Raw genomic sequence first — 21,055 nt, 5'->3', positions numbered from 1 at the left:
TCAGGCAGGTCTTGAATATCTCCAGAGAAGGAGACTCTACAACCTCTCTGGGCTAATCCATTTACAGGAGAGAAACCTGCAAGTGAGAATCAGAGCCAGTGGGGCAAAATTTTGCAATCTCTAGCTCTGCTTTGCTTTCTTGACTATCTTATTTTTTGTTTTGCTATTTTGTCTTGTTCTATCCTAGGGCTGAACATGAACAAGAAAAAGAACAAAAACACTCAGAAACATTTGAACTCATATTTACCATTTTTCCCCACATACAAAAATATAATTAAGACCAGTTTCCATTGAAACTATTTCCTTCATTTAGTGAAAGATATTGAGGGAAATTATCAAAAGTAAAACTAATTAATTAATTATTTTGGTTTAAAGTAAATTATCTGTTTTTCTGTATTTTCCTTTGTGTTTAGAGTAAGGCTAGAAGACTATATATTTTGATATAGGGAGGGAAACTTAGACATAATAACTTAAAAACTGCATTATTTTCAATACATATAGTTTATTAGTATCTTATCATTTCTTAGTCAAAGAAATAGCTTTATTAGCATAATAATCTTCAGATGCTAAACTTATGCAAAATACTTTTACCACATATCTTATATGTTATATTGAATGTGCATGTAAACTTTTATTACAACTAAGGAATAAAAGTAATATCCTCGCACCCAAAAATAGCAAAGTACTATCAAACCAAAATCCAACCCAACCTTTAATTTCATTTTGAATCTTTAAAACATGTTAATCTAGTTAATCTTTCAGAAACATGGAAAGAGAAACATAATTGCCTCAAAAGCAAAATGAGAATTCTATTATTTAGAAAACCTGGTACAAGGATTGATTTCTTATCTCATTTTTTAAGTTCATTGTAGGCTTTAGCTGCTTTAATGTGAACAACAAATTGTGTAGTTTGGATTATGCTGTTTGAAAGCTTCAGTCTCTGATTAAAGTTAATATACAAAAGGGGTGCTTTAGCCAAACTGTCCTGCAGAATACCATCTGAATGTGAAAGAAAACAAGATGGCAATAAAGTCAGAGGCCTACTTTTGTATCTTTTTCTAGTGACTTCTCATTCACCAAGAGAAATATCTCTGTATTATTAAAATAGACATGCTGTGAATTCTGACACAGTTTCGAGATGATTGCTAAAATTATATTTTTCTTGAAATGATTACTAAAAGTCATTACAGAATTTGAATCATGGATAGGTTTTTCTTCTGCGTGCATTTATAAGGTTATTCTCCTAAAGGAAAGGAATAAACATTCTTGTGACATTTAAAAAACAACTTCAACAACAAAGTTATCTCTCTTCTAAATGTCCAGTGTTGTGAACTGCGGCAATCTTGAGGATTTGGGAAGAGCTAATTTATTTATTTTGGCTAAGAATGCTCCAAATCATTGTAAATAGAAGGAAGATGGCTCCCTTCCAACTTGGAATATTCTATTCTAAGATGCTGCATTTTTAGCCCAGCTATTGAATTCAGATAATGAAATATTGGACTTGAAATAAGCTATTTACTTACTGCCTTCTACGAGGTTTCTTATACCTTGCTCTGAAAGGTGAAATCAAGGTGAGTTGAAAGTCACAAATAAATTCTTACTAAGTAGATATGTCACCAGTCTGGCCAACTCCTATGACTAAGACTACCAATGTTCATCTTGGCTTCAGTAATGGTATGTGTCAACTGGAGATCGCTATGCTCTCTTAAAGCTCTGATATCAAATGAAGGAGTTTGAGCTTGTCTCTCACAGGTGGTTTCTTCTGTTTTCTAATGATACCGAATTTTAATATAGATGAGGCAAAAGCTTCTGAATTGCTAATAAATTGAAGATATAGGTTAAAAAAAATATTTTCAGGCACTTATGTTGGTGAAACGTGGTGTGATGACTTACCATTTATCAATATGTTATTCAGCCATCTATTCACAGAATTACAGAAAGGCCTGGGTTGGAAAGGACCTCAAAGATGATCCAGTTCCAACACCCCTGCTGTGGGTAGGGTCGCCAACCACTAGAACAGGCTGCCCAGAGACACCTCCAGCCTTGCCTCGAATGTCTCCTGGAATGGGACATCCACAACCTCTCTGAGCAACCTGTTCCAGTGTGTCACCACCCTCTGAGTGAAGAACTTCCTCCTAATATCTAACCTAAATCTCCCGTGTCTTAGTTTAAAATCATTTTCCCTTCTCCTGTCACTATCAACCTGAGTAAACAGTCATTCCCCATCCTGTTTATATGCTCCCTTCAAGTACTGGAAGGGAATAATATCAAGTAATGTCTCTATGAGAAATTTGGTATTGCATCCTTTTTTTAATTTTTTATTTATTTATCTTTTCACAGCACGCTAGGCCTTGCAAACAGAAATTGATAGGAGCCTTCCTTTCCTTTTGTAAACTTACACAAATGCTGAGTGTAGTGACACTATATGGGCACATATGGTAATGTTCCTGAGCATGGATTTACCCAAACCCCAATTTTAATGCAACCATGCAAGAAATAAACACACTTGTATTAGTCAAAGCTAGGACATTAATGGAAATGATGGCTAGTAGTGTTGTATACCTGATTGTTACAGAGCGTAGATGATCTGTAGCAGATGGAAGTAAAAATAAATTACCCAGTGAAAACTGAACCTTCTTTGTCTCTGTCAGAAAATCTTGGTGAAAACAAACAAACAAACACCAACAACAGTGGAGAAGAAAAATGAGACTGCTTGGGAAGTGAAATAACCGTATATGTGTGTCATTTGACACTTCATTTTTATATGACCCAAGGCTGACAGATCCGGAGTATAAGTATCACTCCGCTTATGAAAGCTGGTCTGCAGAAAATGATATCCTACCCCAAGGAAAACACGTACATAGCCAAAAAGGAGTGTACTGTATGACTTGGCCCCTCAGTACAATAAAGTTTGTTGCTACACAAAGCTCCAGGTGGTTTTAATTTTAAACTGAATTTCTAATCTTCTTTTCCAGACTCTCAGAGCAACAGAAAAGAATCTTATGGTTTTATCGTTACTACTGCAATAATCAAAATTGCTCCCTTCCTCTGGTATTGGGCAGTGCACCCAGTTGGGATCGAACAACTGTGTCAGAAATGTATTCTGTTGTGAAGAAATGGAAATTTTCTAACCCTCGGGAGGCTCTTGGGCTTCTGACTTTCTGGTAAGGGAAAATTAGTTAAGAAGGAAATTAACAAGAGGCAGAATGATTATGTGCTGCTAATTAATTCAGTGTTTCAGTTGTGCTCAACATAGGATGGTACTTTGTTTAACAGGTTGTTTTTGATTCTGTCCCTAGGTCAGAGTAGAGATGTACTGAAACTCCTGTGATGTCCTTAAGTTGAATACACCAGACCTGCCTTCTTGGCTGAGGTTTCCTATTTTTTCAGAATGATGAGAAGAGTTTTTATTCATAGCAGATTCAGTCAGTTTCTGGTAGCACATGATCAGTCAAATACTTAGCACTTGAATAGCATTCCGTATTGTCAAACTACTGTGCAGACATGAACTGAGTAATGGAAGATAAAGAAGACTCAACCATTCTTCCAGATCATCGTGATAGTGTGTGATGGGTTCACCTGTAGCCCATCTTTCTGAAGTAGAATTTTGAAGACAGCTACCCACAGATTGAACAAATCTGGATGATTTCTTATGTTCCATCCCCAATTCTTACATGGGGATCTGATTTTCAGGAATGTTTGAGGTAGTCTAAAATATGATGGAATCTCAGGTGTCAGAGGCAGAATCTGTCTCAGCAATGTTTCTTCTAAAACCTTAGTAGGTGTTTTCTGCTAAACAATCTACGTGTGCAAATATTAAACCTAAGGATGAATTGACTGAGCAAATTTGGTCTATCAGGTACTTGTCTGGATAAGCACAAGCTGCATCTGGTTTGCAATATCAGTTCCATATTTTACACAGGACATTTAGAAACAAAATACTTAGAACTTTACTTGAGGAGAAAGAACTGCATTTACTTGGCTCCACATTATTCACCAACAGTTGTTCTATATAAAACAACTGCCTGAGAATATCTATGCCTCAGGTTTATATCTGAAGTATTAGGAGTTTTATATGTTTGCGTACGTCTTTTTTTATGATTAGTGGAAGTGATGGAAACAAATATTCTGAAAGATGAAGCATATTATTGGATCACAGTACAAATCTTGTGAAAAAATGCCGTCCTCCACTTATTTTGGTATTTTACAGGTACGTGAACGAGTGGGAAGCTAACATTCCAAAACAGAGGGATTATATTTCATTTAAGATTTCTAATTTCAAAGATGTCTCAGTCTCATGATTTGACTGCTGAGAGACATGTAAATGCAGATTGAGGGAGTGGGCTGAAGGAGAGAAGTACTTTCTGTATAAAAAAGTTTTCTGAGATTTCTTCTCTTTGTTATCTTATCCTCAGATTTCAGTCATAATGAAAAGTAAAATAGCACTGGATTTAATCCAAATTCCCTTCACTATTATCTTCACTCACTTTGGATTGTAGGCTTCATAACTGAGCTGTTTTTGAAAGTTCATTCATCTCTATTATGCTTGGCTCTAACAAGTCATCAACTCAGTGCCTGACTTCTATCATCAACAGAACAGCTCTCTGATTTCTTGTGATTACTGAGACACAGCTGAAAGGTCCATGTTTGTATAAAACATGAGCAGAATATAAAAGAAATACTCTTTATAGATTCGTGTCTGTTTTAAGGACTTGTGTTACCATCCCTATCTTCTCCTATGTAAGTTAAATAAATTGGGCATATGTTTTGTCAACATAATGCAAGAGTGCAGGAGTAGCTGTGCCAAATCAGAACAAATGTCAGTCTAGTGCATCCTGTCCAACAACAGATGACTAGGGAAGACAACAAAAATAAGGCAGTAATAATGATGTTGCATTACTCTCGCTACTTTCAGTAACCTACAGCTCAGAGAGGTTTTTAGATTTAATAGCTCTCTTTCATTTTTCTTCTATTTTTTATCTTAATAAAAATGAATTCAGTGTTTACAATTGAACTTAAAAGACATCCCGTAGCATGGAGATCCGCAGTTGAGCTCCATATTTTAAACTGCGACATGTACAAATAATACCATATCATATGGAGAACCATAAAAGATAAAGACTTTCCAATCATTCAGAATGTTGCCTCATTTTCAGGAATTTCACTTTACAGTATCTAACAGAAAAGCTGAATTCCAGTAAGAGTATGCTACCTCTTTATGTGGTTTAGTGAAGGTACTCAAAATCATGAATCACTTTTGCAAGTCTTAGGCTGGGGACCCTAAATTACCATTTTTTTTACAGCAAAGAAGAAGCATCTGTCCCAGTGATTCAGCTCAAGGTCACATTTGCAAATATAAAAAAATCAAATCACTGGAGGTACGATCTCACTGTTGCAAGTTACAAGGCAGCATTGGAGTGCTTAGGGAAAGTTATCATGATCCATCAAATTAGGCCCTGTTATCCTACATCTGAGTTAGAACTCTCTTTGCCACTTTCTGAAACTTCTAAACTGTTCACTACGTAATGTATAAACGTACAGTTTAATAGATGTTTCTTGTTCTTTGGGCATGTCTCTCCTTCAGCTTTTGCTCTTCAGCTTTTCAGGCACATATGAAGGCAGCCAAATACCATAGTCATTTATTCTGTAGAAAGGAAGGGCATTCATAAATTGGAAACACAATCATGGTACATTTCACAGATATATTCAGAAGCAATCTTGCATCCAGAACTTGGAACAAGTGCATTGATTTTTAAATCCCCAGAAGCCAACACTTTAAAAGAAAAAAAAAAAAACAATTAAAAAAAAAAAGATTGCTTCTTGAATCAATAAATATGGGATGAGAAGGCTGGCAAGGCAAAGTGAAAATAGTATGTTATACTTGTAGTTTTACTTCTAATTTCAGGGAAGGGTGAATGAAGGGATTACCTGAAAAAAATACTTTTTTTTTCTTAAGGCAGAGGGTATAAGGATGGTTCCTCCTGGCACTGCTTCTTGGTGCCCTATGAAATTTCTTATTGAAAATGACTTCACCTAGGCTTGACAAAAAAAAAGCCAAATTTTAGTGAACTTAGAGCTTTCTCTGTCCCTATCTACTTTGCATGACCGACTAGCCAGGGAAATAACACCAGAATACATGTTTAGTCACAATTTTTTTCATGACTGAGAGACACCAAAAACAGTGTTAGAAATGCTACCTCATATGGTATATTGCTAGCATGCCAATGTTCTGTGTATGTATAGAGCAATCATACTTGCAAATTTTTGTCAGGTTATTTTGATATTCAAATTATAAAAAATGAAAGCCAAAATAAATTAATTAACCCAAATAGCAGAAATCAGTCTCTTTCCTACTCCTCCCTGAACAGAGGAGGTAACACATATGGTAATGAGGTAACACATAACACATATGCTTATGGTTATAGTATCCCTCAGCCTTCGACTCTCAAACCATTGCTGTTGATTTTCATATTATTTACAGTAAAATCTGTGGAGCTATAAATGTTAGGATATATAACAATGTATGTGAAATTCACTTGCTAAACAATAATTATAGTAAAATGAGATAGCTTTGTTCATAAAGCTTTGAAAGCCAAATTGATTTTAGAAGTGTTGATTCAGATTACCATTTTTTAATAAAAGTAGAATTAGAACCCTCTGTAAGTCTCTAAATGCTTAAGACAATTCCTTTTCACTCAGTGTGACCCAGGCAAGACAAATGATTGGACACTCATGTTCTAGAGTTGCAGAATTTTGTGGCATATTATAAACCTCTAACTTAAGAGATGTATCATGAAAGGCTATTTCATTCTTTACAGAAGTCCTCAAATGCTAGAAAATGTAGTGAAATGCACAGTTTTTATCTGACAAATATCTTCGAGCGTAGGGTTATTTGAGACATTGCAATAAAAAAATGAAATGCACACTTATTTCTCATTTACAATCAAGTCACCTCAGGCAGATGCCAAAATCTCAAGAGAATATCACAAATCCACAGGACACCTCAGCAGCACTTAGTTTTCTGTTTGAGTCTGATTTAGCTGAAAAGTACAGCCAGACAAGATGCTCCCTACTGGCTATCTATATGAAAATAATCAAAGACCGGATGTTGCTCTTATTTCTAAAGCAAATTGTAGTCTGTGCTCATCCAGCTCAATATTCAGCTTTTTCAGAAACCATTGTAAAATCTCATGGTAGACTTAACAATTTTAAACTACTCAGACGGAAGTTACAAAATGGATGGCTGTCAATCACTGACAACATGCAGGGATAAAAGAACAAAACAGCAAAAGGTTAGTTGAGGTTAAATATCAAAGGAGATATCAAAAAATATCAATTTAATAACTTAAGGAGTGTCCAGGTTGCAAGACAAGCAGAGAAGAGGAAATTTGAAGTCCCTCATAATGTGAACTGTTGAGGACTAGACATGACAACTATTGTTTATGTATTGTACTTTTCTTCAGTAGTGTCCTTGAGAATATAAACCTGGGACAAGCCTACAAGTTACAGTCCCAGTTGTGGAACACCCATTACCTGGCTGCGTGGCAAACATAATTATTCAAAAGAAGAAAGGTATAGTGTGTTGCAATTCAGGAAAATGAATGAGGATCACTGTTATATCCACTTAATTATTTATTGACCAATAGCTTATTTGTCAAGGGGGAAATAAATAGAAGGAAGGGAAGGGAAAGGAAGGGGAAGGGAAAAGACCGCCGCTGAAAGTAATTAGAAACCTGAATGAAAATGGCCTTTTCAATCACATTTAAAATCTGTGGAAAGAAATAATCAAACAAACATTTTGAAGTGTTTTATTTGTTTTAATATTGTTGGTAAATTCTTGGAGGCAATCTTAAAACAGCCAGGGAGAAGGGTGCCCAAATATCTGCCCTTACATACAATTATCAAAGGCCACATGTCAAGAACCTGATAGTCATGGTTGAAGTTCTTTCCAAAACTGATCAGGCATACACACTTGAGATCAGCTCTTGCTCTTTAGGAGCCCTAAAGTTTGTAACATTCAGTCTGTTATGATATGGTCATCTCATCTCATTCTTTAGTTCCCAGTGAGTATATAAAAAATACATATTCATTATAAGAAGCCTTGGAAATCACCTATCCCCCAGTATGTGAACAATAACCATGTTTTCTCAGACCTAAAGTGATTTCTCGCAGTGAGTTACAAAGCCATCAGTTGAACAAGCCCAAGCATCAGGTTCTGTACTTGGCCACAAGAATGTCAGGCAGTGCTCCAGGCTTGGGGCAGGGTGGCTGGGGGACTGAAGAAGAACCGGACCTAGGGGTGTTGATAGATTGTTAGCTAAACATGGACCAGTAGCATAGCCAAGAAGGCCAATGGTATCCTGGCTTGTATCAGTAGTATAGTCAGCTGGAGCAGGGAAGTGATTGTTTCCTTGTACTCAGCTCTGGTGAGGGCACACCATGGGTCAGATGCTATACTAAAGGACATGGTTTAGCGGGAAATTGTTGGTGGTAGATGACAGTAGGATGATCTTGGAAGTGTTTTCCAACACTGGTGGAAAATTCTATGTCTGTACAGAACATGTATATCACTGCTCAGGAACCTGCTGAATTAGGGGAGAAGGGAAAGAAAATGACTAATTTCCATATTATCTGCACATGCTTGTCCCACAAACCTTTGGAGAACCTGCAAAATTAGATGATAGGATGATATGGAAGGAATTATTATTTTTAAATGTATGATCGTCTTTGAAGTATGTTTTGTTCTAAATAGCCACATGAATATTAAGGTAGCAACTTCATGTTCCTAATAGGTTGCCTGTAAAAAAATAAGTAAAATAAGTAAATAAATAGTAGTTGCAAAATAGGCTAATTTGGGACAAACATGATTGTTTATAAAGTATTTTGTCTGTCCCCATCAAGGCCCTGCCTGCATCACGCAAGTATTTATTAACTGTATTATAAACATCAAATATGTACCATAACAGAAAAATCTGATATTAAAATCTGAATGAGACTACTTGTTCACAGGGGGCTTGAAAATATCCCAGGTGGTAGCAGCAAAAAAGCCAGGCATCTCGAGTAGGTCTTTCTCTTGGCTATTTGTTCTCTAAATGTCCACTTTTATTGGATGGAATGTAGTTACTTTGATAATTAAAGCATACATAAGTCTGATTATTATTTTATTTCAGTTTGTTTTATTAAATATAAAAGCTCAATTTTTGAGGTTCAAGGGCCATTCTACATGAGAGCACTTATCTTTACAATTTCTTTTCTTGTGATAGCATATCAGCAAGTCAGTGCTGCAAGTGTGGCACTACATCTTTTGTTTTACTTCTGGTTTATTTTTCTAGTAGATAGAGAGTTTATAAAAGATGCTGGATAAAAAGGTGGGAGAAGACCAGTCTGTTTCTTTGCTGAGCATACAAAACAGCAATATTGAGGGCCTCCTTATGCCTTCTGCCATAAGTGACAATTCAGATTTCAAAAGAATAGCTCCAGGGCAAATTGACAGCATAATCTATGTTCTTTATTCATCATTTTTATGTATGGCATGGGCTGCCAAATCAGTGAGACACTGGACTGCAGTGTACTAAATAGTCTAATGGCTGTAGTTGTTCAGAAATGGAGGGATAAACTGCTTCTTGTGGGGCAAATACTTACCCTTAGAAAACTGAACTGAAGCCCAGCAGCTCTTTTAAACAATATCTAATTGACTGTGGTGCATCTGAAGATATTTTTGTCCCTTTGGCAGAGATGATCACTCTTACTGTCCCGATGAGAGAAAGGTTTGTATGAACATTCCCAGTGTGCTTCAGAAGACAGAAGAGACTCTTGGGTTGGTAATGGAAAGTACTGATAAATAGTTAAGGATGATGCCACATAACAGATATGCAGAACACATCTGTTCTTTTCCTCGTAAATGCAGGACAGTGGCAGAATGCCTAAGTGTGAAGCAACATAGGCAACATTTTATTCATGAAATTGTCACTTAGCTTCAAAAGGGTTGTATATTAAAATGCAGATTTTTTTTTTCAAAATAAGAGCTTTCAAATAATGAAAGAAACACTGTGTTGTTTGTTTGTTTGTTTTGCTTTTTCTGTTATAAAAGAAAAACTTTTAAGAGGCAGTTTTGATCAGTCAAGATTACATCAAAAATTTATTTTTATTAAAAGAATAATACTAATATGAGCAGCTATATTATCTGTTTTCTCTGTTTTATCGTTGCTGCCACAGCATCTTTTCTTCTTTTATCAGTTACTGTTAAGTGTCATCACAAAATCTATATTAGGCCATAGCCACACTGATTTCAACCAGGTCATTTTTGAGAATGCAGCTTATTTTAAGTACTCATTGAACATTTCCTGTCAGGATTTGTTGAGGGTATAACATGATTAGCACTTATTGAGCATTTTCTCATTAGATAAGAATTTTTGATGAACTTGGAGACCTTCTGAGGGAATGTTTTGACTATTTACTAAATTTTCTTTCAGGAAAACTAAGACGAAAATCTGCTTTTCATTTCAAAATTACTTCTGTTCAAAAAATATTTAAAATTTCATTATGTTATGAGCCAGGAATCTCAATACTGGAATAATTTATCTAAAATGAATCTTCATTGTATGGAAGAATTCAACTTTTCTTGTTGTTACTCAAAACAACTGTTTTCAAGCAACTGTTGTTTACAATGCACAGAAATTTCTTATTGCAGCTAATTAAGAATAGCAATGGAAGATCCACAATTCCCTTAATGTTTCAATAAATATAAAAGAAATTATAACACTTGATAATTCAAATTTTAAAAAGGCATTTGAAGATCAGTGTTCTAGGGTGCTGGGTGTATGATTTTCTTGTATGGAACTATAAGAGTCAATCCAATTAGGCTATCTGCTATCTATTTCTTGACTCTTGTTACAGTAAAGCAAATGAATTGATTTTTCCTATTCCATTTGGAGAAAAAAATCAGTCTTTTGAGCATTTTCCATCAGTAAGAGCTCAAGGGAGTTGCAGTACATAAACAGTGTCTTGGTACCTCTTAGTAATATCTATTTGTTTTGCTCTAGCTTTCCAGATAAAGATATTCGCAGAATAGCAGTCCAGCAAATAGAAAATTTGTCGAATGATGAATTGTTAGAATACCTCCCACAGCTGGTTCAGGTAAGAAAGAAAATTTTAGCCAAGGAAGTCTTCTGTCCAGATCAAGTTCATTAAACAATTTTTTTTTCAATTTGATACAATATAATAGCCATAAGTAAGAAAGTCTGATCAGCTGATGAAATGATTGAATTAACAGAACAGAGGTATAGACTTTCCCACTTGAGAAGATGTAATTGGTAATGTCATTGATCTTTTCCATATGCTACAAAATCACTTTTCTATAGGAAGGAAAAAAGAAAATGAAAAGAGAGAAAAAAATCATCTGCAGAAGAGAAATGCTGCTATGACTGCCATGAGGGCCCAGGTTATTCTGTGGTCAAAAAGAGGTTTCTTTGCAATGAATCACTTCTTTCTAATGTCACATATATGTGGAAAGTCATTGTCAGCACAGTGTAACTATGACAAATTGGTTATAGAATAGTTCCTTCAGAGACATACATTACATTTCACTGAAAATTAATGTATTACATCTTACAGGCCCACTGCTTCCAAAATAATAACTTGGTTGTTGAGTCAGTCCTACTGTGCAATTAATGAGGAACTAGTCAATTTGAAAGCCTTATCAACTTACTTTGTAACTCCAAATATATGGATTTTTTACAGTTCTTCATTTCAGAGTTCCTTTGGGGTTTTATTTATTTTTTATTTTTTAATAAGTATAAATTTATATTTCTGTGCACAAATATCCATGTACATACACATGTATCTATATAGATACATAAGTACACATGAATGAACATATCTCTGTAGTCCTTTACTGTGAAGAAATCACACCTTTACATCATTCAGCACAGTTGAATGCTTATGGGAGATTTCACCTTTTGCAGCTGCCATTCCACAAATAAATTTCTGGATAGAATTTATTTTCCAAACCAGAATGGTAAAAATTTAAATATAGCAAAAGCTGTATATTTGTGTCCATGGTATCCACTGCTCTTGCAGGGGATGGTATATACATGTGTCCTGAAGTTTCTTTGCTCATTTCATTTCTGGGGCATTTTCCATAAATTGGATTGTTTCACACAGATTAACCTGTGGAGACAATGTCCTTTCCAATTAATTTTATTTTATGTAAATAAAAGATAACAGAACCAACATGCATGTGATTGTTCTTACTATCTGCTAAGGTGCTCAAGTTTGAGTGGAGTCTGGAAGGACCTCTGGTGAAACTCCTGCTGAATCGCTCTCTTCAGAGCATCCAAGTAGCCCATCAACTTTACTGGTAAGACTAATTTTAATTATTAATGTGGCTATTTTACATTACAGTGAATATTATCCATAAATTCATCAGTGACAAACTCTGGTTTTGTTTAAAATAAACATTTTTCTCTCTCTCATTATTATCCTTTCAGTAGTGCGTATGGGTAAATTGTATAAAAGTTGTGCTTATCTCTGCCTTCATCCTGTCCCTAAGGAAAAAATAAAAGGGCTGCTCTCTTAGTTAAGGTACCATTTTTATGTATATATTCTTTGCTTTATTTGGTTCAAACCAAAAGTAGTCTTCCTTGAAACTCGCAAGATGTCCAAGCAGGACTGAGTTACTGATAAAAGGTCCTGTTTTTGAAATCTCTCTGACCTCTTATGAGGATTTTGAAATTCTCATGTCTATCCAAGTCAGACTCTTGTTCATCTACATATCAGTCTAACTTGTGAGATCAGTGTTTCCATCCCTTTTAGTGTTCATGAGAATGTAACAGTTCTGATAGTAACTGCCATTCACTGTATCCATACAATGTAAGGACATCTGTAATCGTATTATTTGCAAGCAGTGATTACTCTGTTTGTTATGCCATCACTTCAAGGCTCTCTGAAGAGAAATGTGGTCTTCTGTCATCTGTACTATTCTGTGATCTGAAAATCTAGCTGCTTTTCTCTGTATGTTTAGTAATGATGGATGAAATGAACTTTCATTTAGAGTTCAACCAGTTCAGATCTCTCTGAAAGCTAAAGCTTTCCCCCCTGCAAAACAAAGGCAACAGCTTGAAATGTAATCATTTTGTTGATGAAGTGTGAGGTCAGAAAGAGCATAGATCATATTTTTATACCTGCATGATCTCTGGAAGCGTGAGGACAAAATAGAATTTTGACTGTGTTTTTTTCACTGAAATGAATAGGATAATAATAATATGCCTAATCGATGTATCTGTCAAATAAGGAGGAGCCACATTTAGTGAGCCTTTTTTTCTGACAGTGTCTGAAATATGACTGAAACTTCTACTGTTTTATGTTCAACTTAGTCATGCCAACTATAAAACGTCCTGTCTTAGAGTCCTTAAGTTTGCCAAGAGAGATGGTAGTTTTTCTGTTTTCTTAGAGCTGAATGGACACTGGGATCATCATCAATTTGCCTGTATTTTCTTTAGCTCCGTTGATGTCAGAGACAAAATTCAGCATGTTTGAACTTCTTCCATATTACTTTGCAGCTTAGACTTGCGTAGATCCTCCCTTTTTCTCTCTCTCTTTTTTTTTTCCTAATTTTGTTTACTTATCTGATGCTATAACCATGGGAAATACATAGCAGAAATTGTATCTTGAGTAATAAGTATCCTGACTGGGCACCATATAATTTAATGTGATGAAAAACTTATATTATATGTATATCTTAATATATAACATTACTGAACATAACTACATCTAACTGAATATTTCTGAATGTTCACTGTATTCTTTGCCTTTCAACTGGTAGCACATGTGTTGATGTCATCCAACCTTGCGTTATTTTACAAGCAGTTTTTATCCCTGTGTGCATTAGGAAGTAGAGCTATCATCAGCTACTGTGAATCTATTAAATATTTTGATTATCCTCTTATGCGCTGGTTGCAGATGGAAGCTACTAATTTAATAAATATCTTTCTAAAGTGTCCTGTGGACACTTCCCTTAATAATATTTCCAAATTGCATAAATAGTAATTTACTATTTATCCCAAAATAAACAAGCATAAAGAAAGTATATTTTACCTGAAATGTGAACAGTTGTTTCATAGAAGGACAGCTTTTGATTAAATCGTAAAATTAGTATATGTTCCTTTGAATATATATGTAAATTTAAATATAAATACATATTTATACATATAAAAACACACATGTATGAATATAATATATACATAAATATATGTAAATATTCGTAAATATGTATTTTTATTTTCTGGATTTTCAGTACCTTATCTGGCAGACAATCCTAGCAGAAATTTGATGGATTCCTTCATTCATTCCTTTAAAATGGGGACAGAATTTTTTTGTTAATGAGTATCTACCTACTACTTGGACAGGAATCTCCAGGACCACTGTCAGGTGTTGGGTTTTCCCATTTAGTAGCTGTGTTTCTGGAACAAGAATAGATAATGTATTTTTGAGGAGAAATTCTCTTAATGCACTTTTCTTAGCACATGGAAAATCCTGGGAAAGTGGAGTAACATGAAAAAATATAATACAGAAATAGCAGCAGCCACCTCTAAAGTAGCCATTCTTAAAAGTATAGTGGTATAACTGTATTCACCCAAAATACACACAGCAGTCATTAGTTTTAGGAGCAGAGACTGCTTCACAGGACATCTGCTTGGCTGGCTACGCTCAAAAAGTGATAATTTTTAAAAAGTCTGACTAAACTTGTGTATATATATGTGTGTGTTTAGCTGCACAGAGTGAAAATATCTATTAGTCCCATTCAGTTTAGTGGAAGAAGCTGATGTACCTATTTTATTTAGGCTTTTTGTTCAAGCTTTGCAATATGAATTGATTAAATATAGCACACACCTATAAAATTTTGCCTCTAGTGTTCATCTCACTCTACACTTTTCTTCTTTATCTTCTCTGCTCCACCATGTTCTCCACTAGTAAGCTGCTTTCCACCTAGCATTTAAATTTATGTGATCATTAATATTTCTGTTCCAGAACTTATAAATCCAGTTTCCCAAACTGACAGTCCAGTTTCCTAAATTGTATTTAGAAAATTTAGCAGTAATTTCATAGTTTATACTAATAAGGGCTTTCATTTACTCTGCAAACTGGATTTGTTTTTATAAAATCAAAGGAAAAAAGATTTTTGTCCAGTTATCTCTAAAGAGGTTTTTAAAAGCCCAATGATTTAATACTACGGGCAACACAAGTGTACATGCACGCTCCCAAAACTTCTTTTATGAAATGCAGTTTGGTAGCATTTTATTCTTTGGAGCATTTCATTCTGTTTCATAATAAATCTGGCAACAAAATCCCATCTTAGAAACAAGAATTTGTAAATACAAACATTAGAAAAGATATTGTTTCTATTCTTAATTGTAATAATGATATTAACATTCCTCTATTTTAAAATTCAAGATATGCACCACGTATCTACCCAAAACAGAACTTGGAACAGAAGACTGATGTGATTCAGTAAACTAGTGATGCATTTTCATAACGACAAGGGAAACATCACCTGAGTTAAACTTCCATGTTTTACAACAGTGTTGTAAACCTAGACACAAGTTAATAGAACTGGTGGTGACAGGGAATGCTAACTCACTTGAATGACAAATGTTATTTTAATAGTAGCTCAGCTATTTAAAATTGACACTTTCCCTGCACACCAGAAATAAGCTGTTGCCCATAATGTACCATCTTATCACCTTTTTAATATTGATGTTGGACAGTAAATTGTCAAATCTCTTGCTGTCAAGCAGAGATAAATTTGTCTGAAGATTTTATTAAAAAAATAAAACAAAAATAGGACAGTAATTGGCAAAGGTGATCCAAATATTCATTTTAAGATTATTGGGACACATCTTCATCTGCTGTAAATCAGGAAAGCTTTGAAGAAAGCAAGTCTTATCTTGTAATTACTATGCATTTGTCCCATTAATTTTGATATTTAGGGCAAGTAGGTAATTATATCTTTTGCCCATATATATTTTTTTCTAATTGTGTGTGACTTTCCTACTCTCTAACTTTAATGAAACTTAGGCCATCTATATCTCAGTAGTCCTTTTGAATGCACTCCTCTTCAACAAGAGTCTAAAAATTATCCATGCATACAGTGCTAGAGCAGGATTGTACTAGTTAAATTCTGTTTTAGTTTTATTGCAAGATAAGTTTCTAATGTATATGAGACATGGGGAACATTTACCCTTCTCATCTACCTTCTAGAAATTTATTATGATTCTAGTCTTTTCCTAGCTCAATTTGTGGGATAGGAAAAAATTGGAGTGAGTTTTCCCATTCCCTGTAGCTAAGTTGAATAGGAGAGCTTTCTTTAAGTTTTCTTCTAGCAAAGCAGAAGAGTAGCTTGAGGGGAAAGAAACCTGCTGAGACCCTTTAGGCCATTTTGCCTGCTGTAAGACTCTATTTATCTTCTTGGTACCACATTTCACAGACAGTTTTTGTCAGCTTTTGTCCTCGAGTTTTAATTGACCCCTCTGTCTCCGACAACCTGCTGATCCATTTCCCATTTGCCTGAAGCATTTTTTGCTTCTAGCTACTTCCATAGGTGGCAGCTGCGATGTGCAATTGAAACAGCTGGCTGGGGCAGGGCTAGGAAGATGTTTCACAGATGGTTGCCTTTCACAGGAGTATTGAGTAATGGGGAGAAGGGTAGTGTCCTCTAAGATTGGTGGCAGCTGCTTGAAGGTGGTGCTACAAACAGAGTTCATTGTTGGGAAAGAGTATGAGTGTGATTAAATTTTGGCAGATCATGAGCATTTTATATGCTTAGTTCAAGAAACCAAAATGGTAAGTGAAATCTTTGTTGAAGGCAAAATGTTCTTTTGTAACTTGCTCTTTCAGAGTTCTCTTTAAGTTGCAAAAAACCTTACAGATTTTTTTTATTTTATAACATTGTTCAACTCTGCTCTGACAACCAAGGGGAAGGGAGTTGTCTTCTATCTTTACAACTACATGTCTCATAAATAATGTGAGTTAACTGTTGATGAAATCCAGCGCACTGAAAACAACATGAATTAGACTATTGATTTCAAGAATAGAGCATCATATTTTATTTTTATCTCATTTTATATATAAAAAGAGCTATAGGAAGCAAAAACAACATAAGAAATGTATGAAAGCTTAAAACAGCATCGTTAAATTCTCTACCATTGGGAGTTTTGTTTCTTAATATTACATTTTCCAAAATTGATTCCACTTAGATTAATTCAGTACTCCATGCTATGAATTTCAGGATTATTGCTTCATAGTTTCTGAAAGGGAATGTACTTTTAGGCTATTAAAAACTTGTCTACTCTAATTGTTTACTTGAAGACTTCAAAAGAAGGAATATACCAAACAGGCGCTCACTTGTCCAAAACCCTTAATTATCTGAATGCTAAACAGGCACCCATGCTCCAGCTTTTCCTGCAATATGGTGTCTCTCTATAACAGTCAGAGACTATCAAATCTGTTGATTGTTAATGAACTTCCTAAATAACTGTGTAGAGAAAGCTGAAAAGCCAAACCCAATCAAATGACGTTAACTTAAATCTACAATCATCAATTTTGTTTTGTGTTAATTTCATTTTCCTTACTGATCTGAATCAAAGAATGCTTAATCACATATGTAACTTTTACATATGTGTGATAAGAATTCAGCTGCCTACTGTGCTGTTTCATTGTTAACCTTAGTGGGATTTGGATTATTGCCTTAGAAAACAGAAGTATTGTTATTTTCTTTCCTAATTCGCAGAATTTTGATTGTCTTAGTTTTAGAGAATAATGGTATCAAAAGAAACAGGATCATTTTTTTGTGAAGAAACAAAAAGATGTAACATAATTGTTTTGTTCGTGGATTTGACCTCCAGTATTTGCAGACTGAGTAAGCAAATGGCACATTTAAATAAACAAAATCATGTCTTGCATTTAATTCAACACATTTTGGATATTATGAGAAAAACCTGATATTTTGGATTCATGTCTTTTCAGCTTTAGAGGAAGAGAAGATTGAATTGGCTGTACCATAGCTGAAACTGATAAAAGGATGTAGTATATTGTAACTTTACCTAGCTACTCTGTGTTGGTCAATACTGCTCAATAACAGAGGACTAAGGGGCAAGAACAATTCAGTAGTGGTTAGCTATACCTCATAACTGCTGCCTTTCACTTTGTCTCTATTTTGGACTGATTTTCCCAACAGTAGTGGAGCCGTAGAGTCGTAGCCTCCAGAAACATCCAGCAAACTTTGATAAATACCAACAGGTGTAATTTTTTTCTGAACGGAAGAATTCAGTGACACACCTTTGCTTCATGATTGTTTACATAGGTTGATAGTGATAGGACAAGGGGGAATGATTTTTAATTAAAACAGGGGAGATTAATGTTAGATATTAGGAGAAATTTTTTCATTCAGAGGGTGGTGATGCACTGGAACAGGTTTCCCAGAGAGGCTGTGGATGCTCCATCCCTGGAGGATTCAAGGCAAGGCTGGATGTGGCTCTGGGCAGCCTGCTCTAATGGTTGGCGACCCTACCTGAAGCAGGGGGATTGAAACTAGATGATCTTTGAGGTCCTTTTCAACCCAGGCCTTTTTACGACTCTATGATAGTGGAGCCATGTTGGAAATAGTTCATATCAAGAGCCATCTCCAAAAGACAAGGTGAAGAAACTTGCCCATTGTGTGCACTGTTCAAACACTGCCCTACCTAAATTTGCATGCACATGTGAACCATCTGAGGCAAATATCATTGACCTTCAGCTAGTAGTAGTTAGTAGAACAGATGTGTTGAATGTTTAGAAACTGAGGTGTACTATGTGTTCTTCCAAACTTAATAAGAGTGTGAAAAAAGAAGATGTAAGTCATCTCTCTGATCATATAGCAAGGTGAGAATGGAGTAATGGAATGAAGAGTACTCATTCCTGTCATTGATAACTTTTGTACAGGCAAATTTTTGGCTGCAGCTGAATTAGTAATTGAACATAGAGATAATTGTTCCCACTTTTAGAGCTAAGGAAATTCAAAATGCCAAAAATCTTATTTGAGGATTAACATGGCCAAGTTCAATATAAAAAAAGCCTGCAAGGGACAAAATTATCAGCGTGTGTTACTTAAATGATAAAATATACTACTATATTTGTGTGCAAGTAAACAGAGTTGTAGTTGAAAAGATGAACTGAAAAATGTAAGAGCACTCTGAAGAAAAAAATACTGAACAATTGGCCTTAACACTATTAGCTGCTTCATGATTTATAAGGTATCACTAAGGAAAATATTTTTCAGTACATTGTTTTCCAAAACACTACTAGTCTGATTTATTTTCTTTTCCCTCTTTTTACATTTAAAAATATTGATGCTAGCAAATGTTTTTTTCAGTTAAATTGAAAAACTCCCTCATGGATTAAAGTCTTATCTATCATAACCATCCCTCCAAGAGAGTAACTGAGCATGAAATGTGTTGTTTGTTGGATATTTTCTGTGGAATGAATAAAAGTGTTATTTTGGTGGTCTGTTACTATGTTTCTGATGCATGGATGTGATGGTCTAAATGACCAGCTTGTAGGGTGGAACAGAGCTAGGAGCTTCAATCCTCCAGCTGTACTGGTATAGGAAAAACATGTCCTCTGTGTAGGCCATAAGGCTGCATGTGACTGAGGAAGTGGATCTGGTGTTGCTGCAATGGGGGTTCAGAGCATGGCTCTGTGCAGCTGTCACACAAGGCTTTAATCTGCTCCTCTCATCTTTCTTCCATAAAATTTGTTATATTGTTGCTTCCTTCAAAAACAAAACAGCCAAAATCTTTCCTGACGGATACCTCATATTTCTCTGCTTGTCCCAGGGGAACATTTGGGAAGTAAATCAAAGTAGTAATAAATCAGGAAAGCTTTTGACAAAACATTCATTTAGTCCTGTCACTTCAAATGGATAATTTGCAGCCATGAATTTGATTGATGTGGATGATTAGTTTTGTGTTTTTATACTGTGAAAGACTGCTGGAAGGAGATGACTAAACATATCCTATGCAGCCCTGTCTTTCCATTGAAATATTCTGTACGTACTCATTGAGCTAGGCCAATATATGAAGAGCAACTAACTTAATAATCTGACATGTAAAAATAATAACAGTAGTTGCAATGTAAACTTGATTCAGAATTTCCAGATTAGGCCATAATGATTGTGGAGAGTTAAATCCTCTGTTGGAAAGCAAACAGCAAGGCAAATCTGCAGTTCGCAGCTGAGGAGCAGTAGTTGTTTGACCATAGTAAAGTGTTGCACTCGGCAGTTGAGAGCAGCCCTGCAGCTGAGAATGGTCTCCAGCAGGCTGCTGCAGAGTTGTGGAGATACCAAACAAGTTCTGATTGATGGAAACTATCTCATTATGTTCCCCTGTGTGTAAAGATTTCTTTCTATAAAGGGCTATTATTGCAAAGTTAATCTGCTGATGTTTCGAAGTTCCATCATATGATGTAAAAAAACCTTTCCTCTGTTATAGGTCTTTTACTCACTCCAGCTCAGTAAGCTATTGTGTTTTAATTACAACTGTTTGAAATGGTTCTTGGGAAAATTTGCCTTGAACTACTGCAGAGAGTTCTTTTTAATCAAATTTTCTGTGAATGTCTTTTGCAAAGTTTTTACTGCATGAATTGTATAAACACAGTTAAGACTTCGAGATTCATCGATGGATATGTTAGGAGTACTCATTTATAGCTATCGTGTAACTCATCAAAATGTTATTCTGGCAGGTCTGAGTTTAGTGAATCATTCTTATTTCTGAACATTTCCAGTATCATAATTAGGGAGAAGTATAAGTAAACAGAGAAAGGCTCGAAGTGGATACAGGACATTCAGTGTAATGAGTGATTTGGTCATTTTGACATCACAGTCAGCTGTATGCTTCTGTGGTTATTATTTCTAAGTGAAATTAATCTTCTTCAGAGTGAAACCTGGGCCTTGGTCCTTTGTCTAAGTGATTTCTGAATGCCTCACCCATGCTAAATGGGATGCTACTCTATAATCATAAAGCTG

At 35.2% G+C, this 21,055-nt stretch overlaps 1 protein-coding gene across 1 annotated transcript in view; it reads left to right on the top strand.

Moving 5' to 3' along the window:
• PIK3C2G (phosphatidylinositol-4-phosphate 3-kinase catalytic subunit type 2 gamma) overlaps window positions 1–21,055 on the top strand; it is a 196,636-nt gene that overhangs the window by 68,455 nt on the left and 107,126 nt on the right. Inside the window, exons 15-17 of the mRNA XM_065742527.1 lie at window positions 2,976–3,164; window positions 11,043–11,136; window positions 12,264–12,358. Coding sequence (XP_065598599.1) covers window positions 2,976–3,164; window positions 11,043–11,136; window positions 12,264–12,358 — 378 coding nt within the window. The remainder of the gene's footprint in view (window positions 1–2,975; window positions 3,165–11,042; window positions 11,137–12,263; window positions 12,359–21,055) is intronic.

Source organism: Cyrtonyx montezumae, unplaced genomic scaffold (assembly GCF_038088225.1).
Source record: "Cyrtonyx montezumae isolate F1298 unplaced genomic scaffold, pur_monq_1.0 scaffold_3, whole genome shotgun sequence".
In the NCBI taxonomy this organism is placed as follows: Eukaryota; Metazoa; Chordata; class Aves; order Galliformes; family Odontophoridae; genus Cyrtonyx; species Cyrtonyx montezumae.
The sequence above is the reverse complement of the archived record's forward strand: the minus strand, read 5'-3'. Positions and strand labels throughout refer to the sequence as shown.